The 17,954-nt window shown below is 32.5% G+C and overlaps 3 protein-coding genes across 3 annotated transcripts; 1 reads left to right on the top strand and 2 right to left on the bottom strand.

The window, feature by feature from the left end:
- Positions 1-403: 403 nt before the first annotated feature.
- On the bottom strand, positions 404-3,518 carry LOC126668619 (uncharacterized). The gene is made up of 4 exons (XM_050361808.1): positions 3,446-3,518; positions 2,287-3,083; positions 1,067-2,191; positions 404-901 (listed from the first exon to the last, which is right to left on the bottom strand). The coding sequence occupies exons 1-4, from the start codon at positions 3,516-3,518 to the stop codon at positions 404-406; spliced, it is 2,493 nt and encodes an 830-aa protein (XP_050217765.1).
- A 4,209-nt stretch (positions 3,519-7,727) lies between these two features.
- LOC126670228 (uncharacterized) lies at positions 7,728-9,907 on the bottom strand. The gene is made up of 3 exons (XM_050363908.2): positions 9,425-9,907; positions 8,226-8,486; positions 7,728-8,116 (listed from the first exon to the last, which is right to left on the bottom strand). Exons 1-3 carry the CDS (start codon positions 9,821-9,823, stop codon positions 7,928-7,930), a joined length of 849 nt encoding a protein of 282 aa, XP_050219865.1. The 5' UTR covers positions 9,824-9,907; the 3' UTR covers positions 7,728-7,927.
- Positions 9,908-10,875: 968 nt separating this feature from the next.
- Positions 10,876-17,199, top strand: LOC126668620 (organic cation/carnitine transporter 7-like). The gene is made up of 7 exons (XM_050361809.2): positions 10,876-10,903; positions 11,798-12,006; positions 12,101-12,375; positions 13,037-13,274; positions 15,379-15,892; positions 16,006-16,208; positions 16,685-17,199. The coding sequence occupies exons 1-7, from the start codon at positions 10,876-10,878 to the stop codon at positions 16,937-16,939; spliced, it is 1,722 nt and encodes a 573-aa protein (XP_050217766.1). The 3' UTR covers positions 16,940-17,199.
- The last annotated feature ends 755 nt before the right edge of the window (positions 17,200-17,954 follow it).

Here is a 17,954-nt window from a genome sequence, read left to right on the forward strand (position 1 = left end):
AAAGAGGAAAAATACATAACAGCTCTAGTAATAGCCAAATGAACTAAAGCCTCTATTTGAGTAGATTCCCCTTTGAAAACACGTATGTTCCTTGCCTTCCAAAGATCCCAAACACAGTAGAACCAAATAAGCTTCCAAAATTCCTTGCAGATAGAGCACAGTCATTCCAGAAGATAAAAAAACTTTTAACTGAAGCCGGAGTAACCCAATTAATGTTGCACCTTGAAAAGAAGAAATTCCAAGTTTTCCAAGTAAAAGTGCAATGCAACAAAATGTGAGTTGCAGATTCATCATGATTACAAACCGAGCACCCAATAAGAGATCGATCTAGAATACCTCTCGCCACCAACGAAGCATTACAAGAAAGACGATCCCATGCCACCAACCACATAAAAAATTGAATTCACGGAGGAATTTTCTGATTCCAAATAGAAGGAATAAAAATACCTCTGTTAATCTGCGGACCCAAGCTTCCCATAGCTTCCTGAAGCTTAGTTGACATTGATTTCACCGTAAAAACCGTCCCATATTTTTGCCAGGCAGCTTCATCTCTTGCTGCCGAAATCGTAACTGACTGGAGGTCCAGAAGCAGCGAATTCAGCTCTTCCTGTTCACCGACACGCAGACGCCGGTTCCAAGACGAAGGCGGGAAGACAGCAGCTCTAGAACCCAGAAAATCCGTCACCCTGTGCTGTTTATATCTGCCGTTTCTATACAGGAAAGGAAACCGATCCTTCAGGCATTGATTCCCCAACCACATGTCGTCCCAGAACTTAATCGTTTCTCCACTTCCGACTCTGAAAATAACTGCAGATGAGAAGCTGTCCCATTGAGAAGAATCCTTTACGCAAGCCTTAAAAATTCCTCTCCAAGAATGGGAAAGAGAAGAATAATTCCTCTCCTGAAGGCAATGCCAAGATTGAAGAGAACAACTATGGCAAACAACCGAAAACCACAGCAAACTATTTGGAGCGATCAACTTCCAAATCCATTTATATAAACGACTCTTGTTTTTTATAATAAAAGGAGTAATGTTCAGCCCTCCGTCCGAGTAGGGAAGACACACCTTAGACCAAGATACTTTGCATAAACCTTTGCCATCAGAAGATCCACACCACAAGAATCTTTTCATGCATCTATCAAGCAAAACCATGACTGATCTAGGAATATAAAAAGAACACATATAGTAAACCGGGAGACTGCTCGAAACTGACTTGACGAGAATCAAACGGCCAGCAGGGGAAAGCAAATTACCCTTCCAAGAAGCTAGCTGGGCATTGAAATTGGAGACTACGGGCTTCCATAAAGCTGCTTTAACCGGTCTCAAAGCAAGGGGCAAGCCGAGATACATGATTGGAAAACTGTCGATAGGACAATTCAGGATGCAGGCTGCCGATTGTAAAGAAGTTTCATCAACGTTAACCCCTAGAATGGAGCTCTTTTTGAAATTAATCTGAAGACCAGAGACTAATTCAAAACAACGAAGTATCCGGAGAAGATTTTCAATCATACTTAAATCTTTAGGAACAAAAATCAATGTGTCATCCGCAAATTGGAGAATAGAAGCCGGCTCTGAGTATCCATCAATGTGAACACCATCAAGTAAAGCTAGAGAGATAGCTTTATCAATCATTGCTTTAAGACCCTCTGCCGCTAAAACAAACAACATAGGAGATAAAAGATCTCCTTGTCTGACACCTTTGCCCATAAAAAAGTTTTGAGTCGGAGAGCCATTCACTAAAACCGAAAGTTGAGAAGAGAGGAAGAGCGAAGAAATCCAGTCAATCCAAGTCTTAGGGAAATTCATTCTGGCCATGATCTTAAGAATAAAATTCCAAGAAATGCTATCAAAAGCTGTCTTGAAATCCATCTTAATAAGAAAAAGTTGGTCCCTGCGGCGATTAGCTAAGTGGAGAATCTCTGAAGCTATCATATGGCAATCGTGAATATTACGGCCCTTAATAAACCCAAACTGGTTTGCAGAGATTATGACTGGCATCAGAGGAGATAAACGATTCGCCAAAACTTTGCTAAGCAGCTTAAGAACTCCATTGATAAGACTAATAGGTCTGAAGTCAGAAAGATACGAAGCTCCACTGAACTTTGGAATAAGCACCAAAAAAGCCGTATTGATACCTTTAGGGATTTCTCCCGTCTGCTGAAATTGCTTGAACAAAGACAAAATATCTGGCTTCAAAACGGACCAAGCTTTCTTATAGAAAAATTATTGAACCCATCAGGCCCCGGAGCTTTGTTGTCATCTTGACCCATCAAAGTCCGATAAACCTCCTCCTTAGAGAACCCAGTCACCAACGAATCAGCTTGTTGATCAGACAAGGTGAGCACCGACAGGAAATCAAGAGAAAACTCAATATAAAAGGGGCGTTTATACAGCAGTTTATAGAAGACATGAACCTGATCTTTTATTGCCGAAACAGTTGAGAATTGAGTGCCATTAATTGAGAGTTCAGAGATGTGGTTGATCTTTGAATGGACCGATGCCGTCGTGTGGAAAAAATTTGCATTTCTATCTCCCGAAAGATTCCACTTAAGGCGAGATTTTTGATGCCATAACGACTCCAGCTGTTTAGAAATAAGATCATTCTCCGCACGAAGAATTGCCAACCGAGATAAATCCAAATCTGTGAGATCATTAAAATCCGAAGAAACATCTAACTCGTGAATTGCCTGTTCCACATTTGATAGACGCAAATTCAAGTCGCCAAAAACTTCCTTGTTCCACACTTTAATTCTGAGATGCAACTCTCTAAGTTTCACAACCAAATCAGCAATAGGAAACTTATTTGAAATATTATTCCAAGACGTGGAGATAAAAGAAGGAAAATCATGATGTTCCCACCAAGCGTTAATCGACTTAAACGGCTTAGGCCCCCAATCTGAAACCACCTCAGATTTAAAGATAATTGGAGTGTGATCCGAGTGTGATCTAGGAAGAGCTTGCAATGCCGAATTCTGCCATGTAGCTAGAAAAGAAGACGAAGTGAAGCATCTGTCCAGCTTTGATTTCGAATTCCTATTCTTCCAAGTGAAGTGACGGCTTTGGAGAGGCAAGTCGATCAAACCTTACAACCATTTACATGGCAATTTACATGGCAACCTTAAAAGTACATAATTAAATATAAATAAAGTTTTTCCTACAACCTTACAACCATTTACATGGCAATTTTTGTTGGCATCTTTCAATACATTTAATATATTTATAAAGTTACATTTTTAGTTTCTATATTTTATATAAAATATGTCCACACAATTTATGATTTCCAAAATTGCAAACTGAACAGTAATATGATTATATTTCCGATTGATAATCTTTATTTATATTTTAGTTTTTTTAGACGGTGGTGTTGCATATAATAAAATGATAGTGAAATGAAATTACAAAATAAAATTAACAAAGATTATTAAATTAGCGAATCGATCCCACTTGGACTTAGGTTTCCGGATGAATCTGTATCCGGACATAACTTCCGAATTACATCTTGTGATTTTTGACCCATTTTTTGACGATCCGATTGAAGCGTCAAAACTGCACGGAACCTATATATAAATTTAAAAATTCGAATGATGTATTATTTACACGCAAACAGTAACTAATATTAAATTTCTAAATGGACAAGTATTTGTAGATAAATAAAATTAGCTAAATGAACAATTAAAAATATAAAGATTATAAATAAAATTCTAAAGTTTGTTTACAATTAATACACTGAGAAGTCTATTTAGGATATATTTGTTCATGTCACGTGCTATAGCTAATTTTCTTTTTAATTTTTTTATTTGCAATTCGGAATTGAGAAATTGGAATCTAGATAGTCTATCGCACCGTCTCTCTTTTATGAATCTAAGTTTAATTTAGCTTCCAAGCTGAATTGGTCAATTGACTCCCCAAAATGAAGTATTCCATTTAATTTAAAAAGTTATGTCTTTCTTTTCTTTTGTTTTCATTTCACTATCCTGAGTTTGAGTTATTATAATCACTTGTCGGTCCATTTATTGCGCAAGCTACTCATTTAAGGATTTTAATGAATTTAGGTCCATTCATTGCGCAATCTAATCTCTTTAAAGATTTTAATGAGATTAGGTCCATTTATTCTGAAAAAATATTTTCTCAGAACCATCCCGTTTAAGAAGGGACATACTTCAATTTTTTTTATCCCACATAAAAAGATCAAATTATGATTTTTGTGACATTTTACAAGGAATTCTCTTTTATATCCCCATTTTTTCTTTCTATAATTAAATCTAATACTCTACACACAAACTACAAGACAATAATTAATAGAAGTAAAATAAGAAAAATCAAAAGTAAATTTTATTTTCTTAATCTATGTGTAAAAGGGATATGTCCCTTTTTAAGTGGGACGGATGGAGTACCATTTAAGAATATATTACTCCCTCCATTTTTTTTAGTTGTCTATTTAGCAATAATTGTCCTACATATTAAAAAAGTGGAGTTTTATCTTAAATTATGAGAGTAAATACTCATATACCGTACTATATAATAAATGTTTTTATAAATTGAGTCATAGATTCATTAATTATAAAAGGGATAAATTTGAAAAATAATAGTTAATATTATTTTAAATTTTTAAAAAGACAATTATTGATAAAAAAATATAATTGCTTAAAGTGATAACTAAAAAAAATGGAGAGAGTATCTTCTTTGAAGAAATTATTTGGCAGCTTGTACAATTTTAAATGATCTAATTGTCAAAATAATTATGAATTCTTGTGTATCTTTTAAAGAAAATTCCATTCGGCCCCAAAAATTATGTGCACAATTTGGTCATAAATGGTGCTTTTGAAATTGAAAACATAATAAGATTCTCCTTACAAAGAAAAACCTATTTGACTAGAGAAATGAAAAATATTTATTACTAATTGTCAAATTACATTTATAGAAACAAAGTGAGATTGCTCAAATATTTTAGAGAAAATAATTGTTTTCATTGTTAAAGACTAAATTTTTCATTGATAATAATAAAAATTGCACAAACGGTTTTTCAACATATTAATTAAACAATTCATAAATTGTGAAGTGTAAAAAAAGATGAAAGCATGCATAAAGAACTAATTATATTAATTAAACTATTCATAAATCAAGAGTAATTTTTGTAACAATTCGCTAGTACAATTGGTGCTGCTAGTTTCAAAAAAAAATTAAGTCGTTTTCTATTAATGAAAGTTTTTATATCTTCGGACAAAAAAAAAACACCTTTTTATAGTTATATTTTTTCAATCCTTTAAAAGGTGCAGTAAAATAATAGTGCTAGGTTCTTATAATAATAATAATAATAATAATAATAATAATAATTATTATTATTATTATTATTATTATTATTATTATTATTAAAACATAATACTATATTAATCTGAAATTAATTTTTTAGTCTAAAATAATCCAATTGAAAATAGTATTAAGCTTTAGATTTAGTGACAAAAAATTTAGTTAAATAAATAAATTTATGATCATAATTAATTTATAGTTTATTACTAAATTAAGATATGACATTTAAAGATTAAATTATGTGAATTTTTTTTTTAATTTTATTCAGTTTTAATATAGGCTTAATTGCATAATATAAATAATATAGTTATTAAAAATAATATGAAATTAATTCTTATAATTATTATATCATTATTTATGTTTTATATTTTTTATAGGCCGGACTCGGACAATTTCGAAACGGACTTCGTCCTTTTTCACTAGAAGTTCACGCTCAGTGCATGCCCAGCTTGAGACTAAATTTTATCATCTAATATATTAAATTTATGTTACGAGTCAAAATTGTTTGAATCTATATTAAAATTTAATTACTTATAAATAATGTGTAAGATCTATGTAAAAAATTAAAGGTTTAATACAAGCTCGGATAAGATTGATGTAAGATATAAATGTACAAATTTGGTCCAAGCAAATATAAGAACCAATAACTAGCTCCTATAAGAACTCGATCAATAGTTTACAAACTAGCTAATCGTAATTAAATTAAATATAAAATATTTGAACTAGCTCGTATTCGTCTAGCTGCTAAACAAGGAGCTCATGAAACAAGTTCGTTTAGTATGTTCACATGCTTATTCGCAAGGTCGTATATTTAATAGCTAAACAAACGAACAAGAGCTGAACATGAACCGGATATGAACATTATAAAAAATTCATAAACTGAACATGAACACCTTATTCAAAACTCGGATGAACGATCTAAACATGAACATTTCATTCATGTATCAAGTCAAACATAAACGCTTCAAAACTCATCCCGACATAGTTCATTTACAGCCCTCATTAAAGGTAAGCATGTAGTCAGTTCGGGTAGAAATAGAACGGAAACCCCCAAAATCGAACTAGCATATCGACCAAACGCTTAAAATTGAACCGATTGAACACTAAATATTAACCAATACCAAATCGACTTAAAAAAATTAAATCAAACCGAATTGAATTTGTCAGTGAATCCGTTGATTTGGTTAAAATCGATAAAAATACAACGAGAAATCAATGGAAAAATAAATATTTAATTTATTTATTAAGTTTAGTTAATTTGAATAATTCAAATCTCAAATAAACTTACAATTAAAAATTGAAATTTTAAAATCCTAAAACTGAACCGAGCAAATCCAAATTTTTTATCGAACCGATCAGAAGTCATTAGTTCAGCCGGCCGAATATATTTCTCAGCCCCAATGCTGAAAATGTCAATATTAAATTAATTAATTAAATGGCATTTTCTATATAATTATTTGTTTGGTTTCAAATATGGAGATAGCTGCATTATTTTACAAATTAAAGTGTATATTTCATGGAAAATGAAATTTTTATCCGAATCAAATTAAACAATTTATTAAAAATAAAAATTAATAAAGTTTAATAAATTTTGTCAACTAAATTTGTCTAGAGTAAAAGTAAGTTTAAAATGATTTTATGGAGTCAAATAAATTTTATTTAAAAATAACTAATCCCATTTAAATGAATTCATATTAGTACGTGTGTGGTAGCTGACTGAAGTATTTTTATTATACTAATATCTAAATGCATACTAACCCTGTTCACATATATGTAGTGGTAAATATAGTCTATATAAGAAGTTCTGGTGGATTATACTATAATTGCACAATAATTGTAAACCACATTAATTCCTACTGAATTTGAAAATCATTTGATCATGAAACAAACTAGCAGAAACACTATAATATGGATGCAAATTAAAGGAATAGGCATCCCAGTAGTAGCTAAATAAAGACTAATGTTAAGATATCTATCCTCCACAATGAAGTCTGTCTACTTGATTTGATGAGTCGGGAAAGCTTATTCGCAGCTAATCAAGTCTTCTAATTACAAATGAGGGTCACAGAAACGGAAAAAAAAATGCATAAATGGAAAATGAGAAACAAAGAAACGATATTTTTTAAAAAAATAGGTTATAAATATAAAGTTTTGGAGTTTCAGAAATATTTTCGAAATGAAAATGAAATGTCGAAACATAGCACTCAACAAGTTTCTGTGCGACAAAGGGTGACATGACAAGGGTAGTCTCCCCCTCTCTAAAAGCTGATTGGCCAAGATCAACTTAGAGAAAAACTCCATTTAGCAACTCAGCTGACACACAGCTTGATGACAAGTTTAACTAAAAAAAGTTTTAAAGGATGCAGATCACACAATATGGCGCTTAGTTGAATTTAGCAGTATCTATTTATCAGTTAAATTTGATACTAATTGCACAGATTGCTTAATTTAATAGATAAAGAAAGTAAACATGAATGAACTCGTCTTTTGTGTGTGAACAATATACAATTAAATAAGAAAAAAGAGATTATACATCCACATATATTATAATCAAATACAAAAATTACCTTTGTATGATCCCGGAGGTCTTCTCGATCTTGAAAAAAGAAATGTGAGCCTCTAGTTGAAAGAATTAGTTATACTATAGAGGAAGTCCAAGAAACCCACTCCTTTGAGAATACCTTTACCTGTCAAGAGTTCAAAATCTAATAACAACAAGAAACCAATTACAGCTGCCTTCCCATTTATTACTTCATTCTTGCGGATAAAGCCAAACCCCTCAGAATTCTCGTCGACTACCATTCTCACCTAAAAGACGGTCACAGAACATGCAAATTCAGCAAAAATGTAGCTTCCTTTCATCACTTGGAAGCATTTCATATGATAGGTGTTTAGCAAAACAAATTAAAGTAATTACCTCATCCACATTAACATCACTTGCAGTAACACCTGGTTTAGCCTTCCCACTGAAGACTATTTCTGCAGATGCATCATCTTTTAGACCTCCTTTCATGCTGATGTAAATATTTTCTTCATCGGTTTTAATAGGATAAACATAGAGTGCCTTCAAAGGAGGCGTGAGAGCTCTCAGCACAGGATTCTTCGGGTACCATTCTTTGGTTGCACCAGTCCGAAGATCAAAAGTGCTGTCAGTTGTTGGGCAAACTATGCAGCCATCCTGTGAAAAAGAACAGAAAAAAGTATCGATTCCTTTATTCAACACAAAATAACATCAAGAGCAAGTCTACTGCTCGATCCGACACAACATGAAGCAACATATGCATTTAACTCATTCTAAAAGCATAATATATAACTACAAGTATAGGCTTCTTGATTTAAACAAAAAACCATTAACGAAATCAATTTTGATACAAATTATGGATGTTTCACACACGCTTGCTGCATATAAGCGTTAATTTGTCAAATGTGGTATCTTAAAGGAAAACGATTTCAATTTTCCAAGAACCAAAGATGCTAGTTACACTATCCACTTATTTGCAGTCAGAATGAATACTCAAGACTCCCAATGGCATCCGTCGACCTTCATAAGACAAATAAAAGCACATTCTTAGACTGTATGAGTTACTATATTGCAGAATTGTGTACATAAGAAAACTATTCGGCATCTGAGACTTAAGAAGCCGTACATTAAGATTTAAAACCTTCAACTTCGTAATTTTTGCGTGTACAAGTCCAAATGTTCAATCATCACAATTTCGACAAAGAAAAACTCTTTGCCAATAAAGGGGATTTCAGGAACAGAGTAACCATTCTTGTCAAAATAGGGCAAGTCCAGCACCTCTATTTGCCATAACCATACATATTTTTCCCTCTAAATCCAGTCTCCCAATCACAATTCAACCATAAATAAGCTATAAATCCCCACATTGTCACACATTCTCTTTAATCAACTGTGTCTTAATGATTCTTCATAACCCACAGACTACAACTTCAACAACTATTTTCTTATGCAAACGTTAAAGTTTCAGAATTTGTGCAGAGCAAATACTATTACAATCAAAAGTTAACCATACTTCACAGAAATAGACAAACCATCACTAGACAATTTTACTGATAAGCATACGTGGCACAATTATGATTAAGCAAAAACAAAACCTGGGTAAGCTTGGCATTAAGGAAACCTTCACTATAAGCACCTTCAGCAGGAGACCTATTCTCAACAGCAAAAACCTGATCTTTATACCAAAGCAACAAAATAGTCTCCCCGTCTTGAATTATGACTCTTCTTTCTCCTTTAGGCAGAGCAGCCAGTGGAACTACAGGAACCCAATTCTCACCGGAGCTGGGAGACTGCTCACTCACTGATACTTCCGCCGCCTTGCATGCAATTCTTGGGGGAGAGGCAAGTTTAGGAGTTGAAAGAGTGGCAAACTGGCATTTCTTGGGGAATGAACGATGAGGCAAGGAGATGGGTGTGCGTGACGGAGGGTTAAAAGATAGGTTTTGAGTGAAGGTGGAGGTGAGGTGAGAGGGAGCGATGGTGGTGGTGGCCATGGAGATGGAGGAAAGGAAAAGGACTGTGTCGGGGAAGAGAAGAAATGGAGAGAAATGGTGTATTATTCATTGGCCACATATATTGTGGATAAACATTTAGCAAACGGTCATTTGTTGGTTGGGGGTTAGCAGAATTTCGAGCCGAACGAGGTAACCGATCGAACCGATAATTTTGGTCCGTTTAGTTCGGCTAAATCAAAGGTCTGTTGGGTGTGAGTCTCTACATTTTTTTTATTCGGTCTGGTTTCATTTATAGCAATCGCATTTTTGACGGAAGTGTTCCTTTTCCGGTCAATGAACTTGTTTCTGATTTAGTTCGTTAATAAAATGCAATTTTGATTCTCAAAAAAAAAACTGAAATTAATCGAATGATTGAATATTTTTTTGATAATTTATTTGAAAAAAGAAATTAAAACAGATTTTCTCAGATTTTTAATTGATTTAAACTCAACCGAATAAAATTAACAAATAAAATATTTTTGGCTTGGTTCAATTTTAAATTTTTTTATAACCGTTTGGTTTCGCTTAAAGAAGATTTTTGGTCGATTTCAATTTTAAATTAGCTTAATTCCTTGAAAAACCCCCACCTTGCATTTTTGTTCGTTTATACCCTAACCTTGTAAAAACACCATTTGTACCCAATTTTGAGTTTTTATGTTTCATCTCTACCCAAAAACATTAAATTGTACTCTTTTCATTTGAAAAAGAGTTTAAAACAATCCTTCATTTTTAACTTATATACTAATTAGATATTAATGTTATTGATAGTACAAAAATATATTCTTCAAAAATTTAAAAATAATAATAATTTTTTTAAAAAATATTTCCAATTTTTTTTTTATTTTTTTTAAAATATTTCCGCCAAAAAAATTAAAAACAATAATATCTTTTTTTATTTTTTTTATTTTATAAAATTAAAAAAATTAATTAATTATTTGAATGTATTTGATTATTTTTTAAGTTTAAGGATTTATTTGTATTTTTAAAAATAGAAAAAAGTATGTTTTAAACTCTTTTCCAAATAAAAATAATACAATTTAATGCTTTCGGATATGGATGAACATAAACACCCAAAATTGGGTACAAATGGTGTTTTTACAAGTCAGGGTATAAACGAAAAAAAAAGTGTAAGATGAGGTTTTTTTTTTAAGGAATTAAGCCTTTTAAATTTGAGGAGAGTTTGGTGTGAATTATTATATTAAATTTAAATGTGATCTCTGTAGCACAATGCAAGAAGAATATGCCGACAGAAATAGAAGTTATAATTATTGATACCGTTCGCTTATCATCGTTGTTTAATTCTTGTAAATTTTTACATGTTAAGCGAATGTATAATTGGATGATCTATTAAATGGCTACGAAATTTTTATATCCTCCTTTTTAAATTATGTTAATTGTTGCAACTATTGCTGAGAAATATTATACATTTTTATTTTCAAATTTGAATATAATTTTTGTTTTAATAAAAAAAAGTTCAGGGACGTGTGGGACCCATTGTTTAATAAAAAACGTAAAGCATCATTTTATCTATACTATATATAAAAGTACGGATGGGAGAGCGGACAAAAAAATTTACGGAATAACCCTTTCTAATCTATATTAAATAACGGTTTTATAGTCATTAACAAATTAGTTATTTAATTGATTACTAAAAAATTATTGTAATTAGAGTTTTAGTTAAAATAAAATTGTATCATAATAGAGGAAAACTAATTGAGTATAGAAAAAATAGCTAATCTTTTCTAAATTAATAGAAATATCAATCTTTTAATTTGACTATACTAGCAACACAATTAATATTATCCAAATCCTTGTTTTTTTTAATTATATGTAAATTTATAAAAAAAATTAATTTGATTTTTTTAATTTTATTTTAAAATAATAATACATGAATTGACGAGTCATGTTACGAGCCACGTGCGAGACTAGTATTTCTAAGAGACGCTGAAACTCGTGATTGTTCATTAAAAAAAGAAAAAAAAAACTCTCGTGGTTGCAAAGAAATACAGTTTGCTTGCTATTGTTTTCAACTTCCAAACACGCCATCACTACATGCAATCCCCACACTGACACTCTTAATCCTTCTTTACAATTTTGATGTCTACCCTTTTCAAAAACTCACTCAAATCTGTACCATACAACCATCATCGTCAACAATAATAACAACAAAATTTCATATAAAGGTATTACCTTTCGTCATCCTTATATATTTATTCTTCTTAAATACACTGTTTTTCTTGACTATTAATGTCAAACGACTAATGGGTTTCTCTTCAGATGGGAAGCGAGAGGCAAGGCCTTGCATACAGCCTTGATGAAGCACTGAATGCTGTTGGGTTCGGGAAATTTCAAGGTTTAGTTCTGGTTTATGCTGGACTTGGATGGTTTGCAGAAGCTATGGAGGTTATGATTCTTTCGTTTGTGGGTCCTGCTGTTAAGCTCAAATGGGAACTTTCCTCTGGTGAAGAGAGCCTTTTGAGTATTGTTGTTTTTGGTGGTATGCTTTTTGGAGCTTATACATGGGGTTTTGTCTCAGATAACTTTGGAAGAAGGCAAGTTTTTCTTTTAGAATTAGAATTGTTTGTTCATTTCTGTTGTTTTTCTTGTTATCACATTGCAAAATAGGAGAATTCTGTGTGATTTTAACTATTGCATTGATGTCTGCCTTTGAATATATCGTTCATAGTCTTATCTTTGAATTGATTGTTTATATTAAAGATGTAAAATGCATACTTGTACTGGTTTCTTTTATTGAGACAATGAATATGAGTATAATTTGCCTGCTAGTTGCTAGAATGATTATCAATCATACTTTTAGTAACTGAATTTTGCAGTTAAATTTGAATTTAGTTACAGAACATTAATTTGTATCCTCAATTCGATTATACATTATTGATTTAGCCTCTTTTGAATCCAAACTGACCTAGATCTCTAAATGTGGCCCATATGTTGATTGAAGGAAAAAGAAGAGCTAAGGTTGGTTTGGAATTAGATGTTAACTAGGACAAGAACAGTATGATATAGTATATTCTGGCCAGCTATCAGTTGAGCATTTTGCTTGATTCAGGCCGCATTGATGATAATCTTTGCTATATTTTGCGCTTTTGCATTATCCCATCACCGTCTCTCTTTTTGTATGTTCTACTTGTGTATTGGCAACCTGTGCTTAGTCTTTTTCTTAATATGTCTAGCACTCTTCAAACACTTCTTCAGGAAAGGTATTTTAAGCATAACAATGATTACTAGTGGAGCTGGATTTATAAGTGCTTTCTCCCCAAATTACTTAACATTAGTGGTTCTCCGTTGTCTGGTTGGTTTTGGCCTGGGTGGTACACATGTATTCTTATCTTGGTTTCTTGAGTTTCTTCCCACTTCACATAGAGGCAAGTGGATGGTTATCTTTTCAACTTTCTGGACTCTTGGAATTTTATTTGAGGCCTCGCTAGCATGGGTATGTGTTATTGTATAACTACTGCTGATATTTAGATATGCTGTTTGCTAGATATATTATGCTGTAAATTGAAAAATCAAAATATCATCGTGTTTTTATGAAAAGTTCTATGTCACTCCTATTGTGAATAAAAGAGTAACTTTACTCAACCAACACAACTTTGGCTACTAGGTAAATTTATAAAGGTTCGGAATGTGATTCAGGTATAACTTTGATAATTTAATCAACACTTACTTCTGCGTTACTAGTCTGTATATGTTTCTTGTGTGGACTTATTTTTACTGTATCTGAGCAATTTTTAGCCACACCAGTCATGCACTATGCACAATTCATTTGGAATGGAAAAGGAGAATCCATATGGCTGATCCCAGTTAACTTGGGAACTAAGGCTTACTTGAGTTGAATTGAGTTATAGTTCTCCAATCCCCTACCCCTTTTTGCCTATGCCTTCAATCTTTGAATTTTCTTTCATGTGGTTTTTCATGAAGAGAACATCGCCACTTTCTAAAGGAGAAACTTTTAATCTCTATTGACTCTGGTTTACAACCTTAAACTAGACATTGTTCATCATTATCTCTCTGTAGTGCCCTCGTTCGTTTCTTAATCTGGCATATATGTTAGAATCTTGTTTCTTTTTCAGTCTAAAATTCTATTTGTTTTACTAAGTGTTTGTTTTAAAGATGCGGGCTTTACATTGTTGATTACCAGATTATAGGCTAAAAAGAATTTCAATTTGATGAATTATTTTAAAGAGTTGACATAAAATTCTGCTTTGAGATCCAGTTTCCAGTATTTGTCAAAAAAAAAAAAAAAAAAAAGAAGGCATTCATATGTTTTTCGAATATTCTGTTTTGCAGTTTATCCTTTTAAGTTCTTTCAGAAAAGTAACATCTTGAAAATGGTTGAATTACTTCAATTTATTTGCAGGGGACTTGTCTTGGTCCCCTTGTGTAGGTGCTTTTTCTTGATGAATCAGAATTTACTTTGTCATTGCGAATATTGTTGCGGTATGTTACTTTGCATGACTTCCCATATGATTGGTGGATTTGCATGAGCTAACTTCTTCTACTTTCATTTAGTGAAAATCTTGGATTTTGGTAGGGGAGTTTATTAGTGCTATTGAGTATAGGCAGATGCATGATGTACGCTCAAATTGAAGTGTTTTATGCACGCGTAGCCGTAGCTTGTCAGTATCTTAAATAATATTTCAAAACTTTTCCAAGTACTTCTAGCATCTCAATATAAGATATTTTCTTTAGGCAATAGGAAAAGCAGCATGCCTTTACAATTTTGCATGCAAGGGAAGAAGAATGATAAGCTAATAAAAAGTGATTAATTTGTTTGTCATCCTTATAGTAATTTTTTTCTGAAAACAACTATCAAATAGAATTCAAGAAGAGTTGAAATTTTGCAATTCATTGACAAGGCAAACCGCAAACAAAAGTAAATAAATACTTAATGTTCTAAAGTAAAATGATTGCTAGAGCCATGTTGCAGAATGTCAGATTCTGTGAGTTGCTTGCTATATTCTGCATGAAGCACACACGATGACCAAACTAAATCCATTGGGACTAGTTAATCTTCTACACATTTGAAAAACAAATTCTTCCAAATCCTTCATTAAGTTAATTTTCATTTAAAGTCTTTCTCTGATTGTAATTTCAATCCTTTTACCATGCATTAATTTTCTGCTACATTTCTACATTGCTGTGTCCGTAGACTTTTGACTGTTGTAACTTTGAAATTGTATCTCCGATCCATTCTCAGAATGATAATTTCACCTGAGCTAGTTAATAGTTTTTAAGTTTCTTTCTACACCATTAAATACTGTATATTATGAGGACAGGGATCTGGGGAATGACATGATTTTGTTATTTATGAGAAGATGTTAAATGATCTGACAAGATTAAGGTGATTAAACATCACAGATCAGAAAACATTTATGCCTGCTTCCCTCTTAGGAAGAACACGGTAGCATGAAGCAGTACATCTGATGTTCAAAATAATTAAATGTTTACTACTTGGAATGGTTGATATCATCCTCAGTGAAAGAAAGACTGAAGACCTTTTATCAAAATTTTAATGTTCTACATTATTATTGCAGATTGTGATGCTGAGACTAAATTGGAGATGGTTACTTGCACTGTCTTCTATACCATCATTTACATTACTGCTATTTTACCGTCTTGCACCCGAGTCCCCAAGATATCTATGCCTTAATGGAAGAACAACTCAAGCACATCAGATTCTGGAGAAGATGTCGTTGGTTAACCAGAAGGAACTCCCCCCTGGTGTGCTTGTTTCTTTAGGGAGAATCAAAGAGGCTGCAGATTTTTCTGCATTAGAATATAAACCTCTACTCTTTATTGATAGAGAAAAGATCTCAACCCTAAAATCAAGCATCTCATCTTTTGGTCTTCTTTTTTCGCCAAATCTAATACAAACAACGCTTCTCCTGTGGGTCTTGTTCTTTGGAAATGTATTCTCATATTATGGCATCATACTGCTGACCTCCAAATTAAGTACTATTCAAAGCAAATGCGGCTCGACTATCTTACATTCGGAAAATCTGCAGGATAAAAGCCTCTATACTGATGTGCTTATCACTAGTTTTGCAGGTTCTGCATTTCCCCTTTTTCCATTTTGAAACTCAATTTGAAGTGTACTAGTTTTTATGGTAATTATCTGTATTATTATAACCAGTGGCTACTTTGACTTTCATCGACTGCAGAGCTTCCAGGGCTTCTTTTATCAGCTATAATGGTGGATAGATATGGCCGCAAACTCTCTATGGCAATCATGTTCATCTCAGCTTGGATTTTACTTTTACCTCTAGTTTCACCTCAGTCCAATATTTTAACAACAGGATTGTTGTTTGGTGCACGCATGTTCTTCATGGGAACCTTCACTGTTGCCTGCATATATGCTCCAGAAGTAAGCCTCTGAATTGTTTAAATCTCTACATATTAAAGGAACTAATTCTATGAAACAGTCATGCCTGTTAAAAATTCTCACTTTTAATTCTTTTTAGTTTTTATTTTCACTCCCATGGGCATCATCGAGTTTTCTAATCAAAATTACCATGAAAACCTGACACACAATGCAGCAATCTATAAATAAGAAAAAACTGAAGTTGTGACATTTAATCCTTTTTAAAGTTCATTCCATTACACTTTTGCATTATCACTCTCTTTATCAGTCATAATTATGGTTTGAGCTGTTTCTTTGCATCGTACAAAGAACAACTATAACATTCGTGATAACTGCTGCAAGTTGTTTCTTCCTGTTGAATTTTTACTACTGTTTTATGCCGTCATTTCTTCTTTGTGAGGTAGCTTTAGGTATATAACCCAGATCAAATGTCGCAGTTTTTAATTTGAATCTATCTAATACTTATATTTCTTTTCCAGTTATATCCAACCTCGATTAGGTCAACTGGGGCTGGAGCTGCAAATGCTGTCGGTAGAATTGGTGGGATGGTATGCCCTCTTGTAGCAGTTGCATTGGTGAGCAACTGCCATTTTAAGGCAGCTGTTATTCTGTTTGAGGTCGTAATTGCTATTACAGTTGTCTGCATTCTGTTCTTCCCATTCGAGACCAGCGGACGTGAATTGAGTGAAGATATAGCTACATCGGATTCCAAAAAAGCTCTCATTGATCATTGAATTCGTATGCATTCACCAGTTTTTGAAGGACTATGTATAATTTTTACATCTTAAGGTTCTTCAGCATTAATCATGTACATGTCAAAATTTAGGGTCACTTACATGAGTTAGAGACATTGCTGCACTAATTTTGTTGCTTGATGCTCACTATGTTTTTATCATTAGATTCTGTATTTAGTCCAATTGTTCCATACACAGGCAAATTGTTCTTGGTTCTTGCTAAACTCAGAAACATTGAAATCATTTTGGTACAACTTGAATTGAAGTGTTCTTTATTCCTTTGAATATTTTAATAATCCTACCATTCAATTCTCAAATTTTTAATGTTTTCCTCTTAGAAATAGTTTAAAGAAAATTCCATATTTTTTGGGGTTAATTACAATCATTAGGGATGTGCATTCGGTTCAAACCGAACTGAAATTTTTCTATTTTCGCAAACCGAACCAAACCAAAAAATTTAGAGAGTATAATTTTTCTAACCGAGCTGGTCGGTTCGGTAAGTTTTTTTGGTTTGGTTTTGTAATTCTTGGTTTAGTTTATGTTAAAACTTAACTAAAGATTTTCAAGGTTATAACCAAACCGAATTGAGCATTTGAATTTTTATTATCATATGAAACCGAAGCGAACCAAAAAAATTTAATTGATTTGATTTTCCGGTTTGGGTCGGTTTTGCACACTCCTAACTATCATTTTCTGAGGTTTATCATATTATGCTAGTCAGTTCTTAAATTTTCAATATTGTATTTAGTCTCCTGATATTTAAAATGTTTAAATATTATTCTATCTGTTAGTAAGGGACGGAATTGTTAAAAGAAATTACAATTTGATCCTTAAAAGTATTTTTTAGCCAGCACTCTTCAATAGTAAAACAAAAATTTATGTTGTTTTTGTTAATTCGTTGCATGTTGGCCCTTTTCATAATTTTTTTGTGGTCCTTCTAAGATTTTTCTAAAATGACTGATCAATTTTTTTCCCTTTTAAATTAATTTGTGATGTTCACGTTTTCCCACTATTG

Source organism: Mercurialis annua, linkage group LG2, assembly GCF_937616625.2.
Source record: "Mercurialis annua linkage group LG2, ddMerAnnu1.2, whole genome shotgun sequence".
NCBI classification, from domain to species: domain Eukaryota; kingdom Viridiplantae; phylum Streptophyta; class Magnoliopsida; order Malpighiales; family Euphorbiaceae; genus Mercurialis; species Mercurialis annua.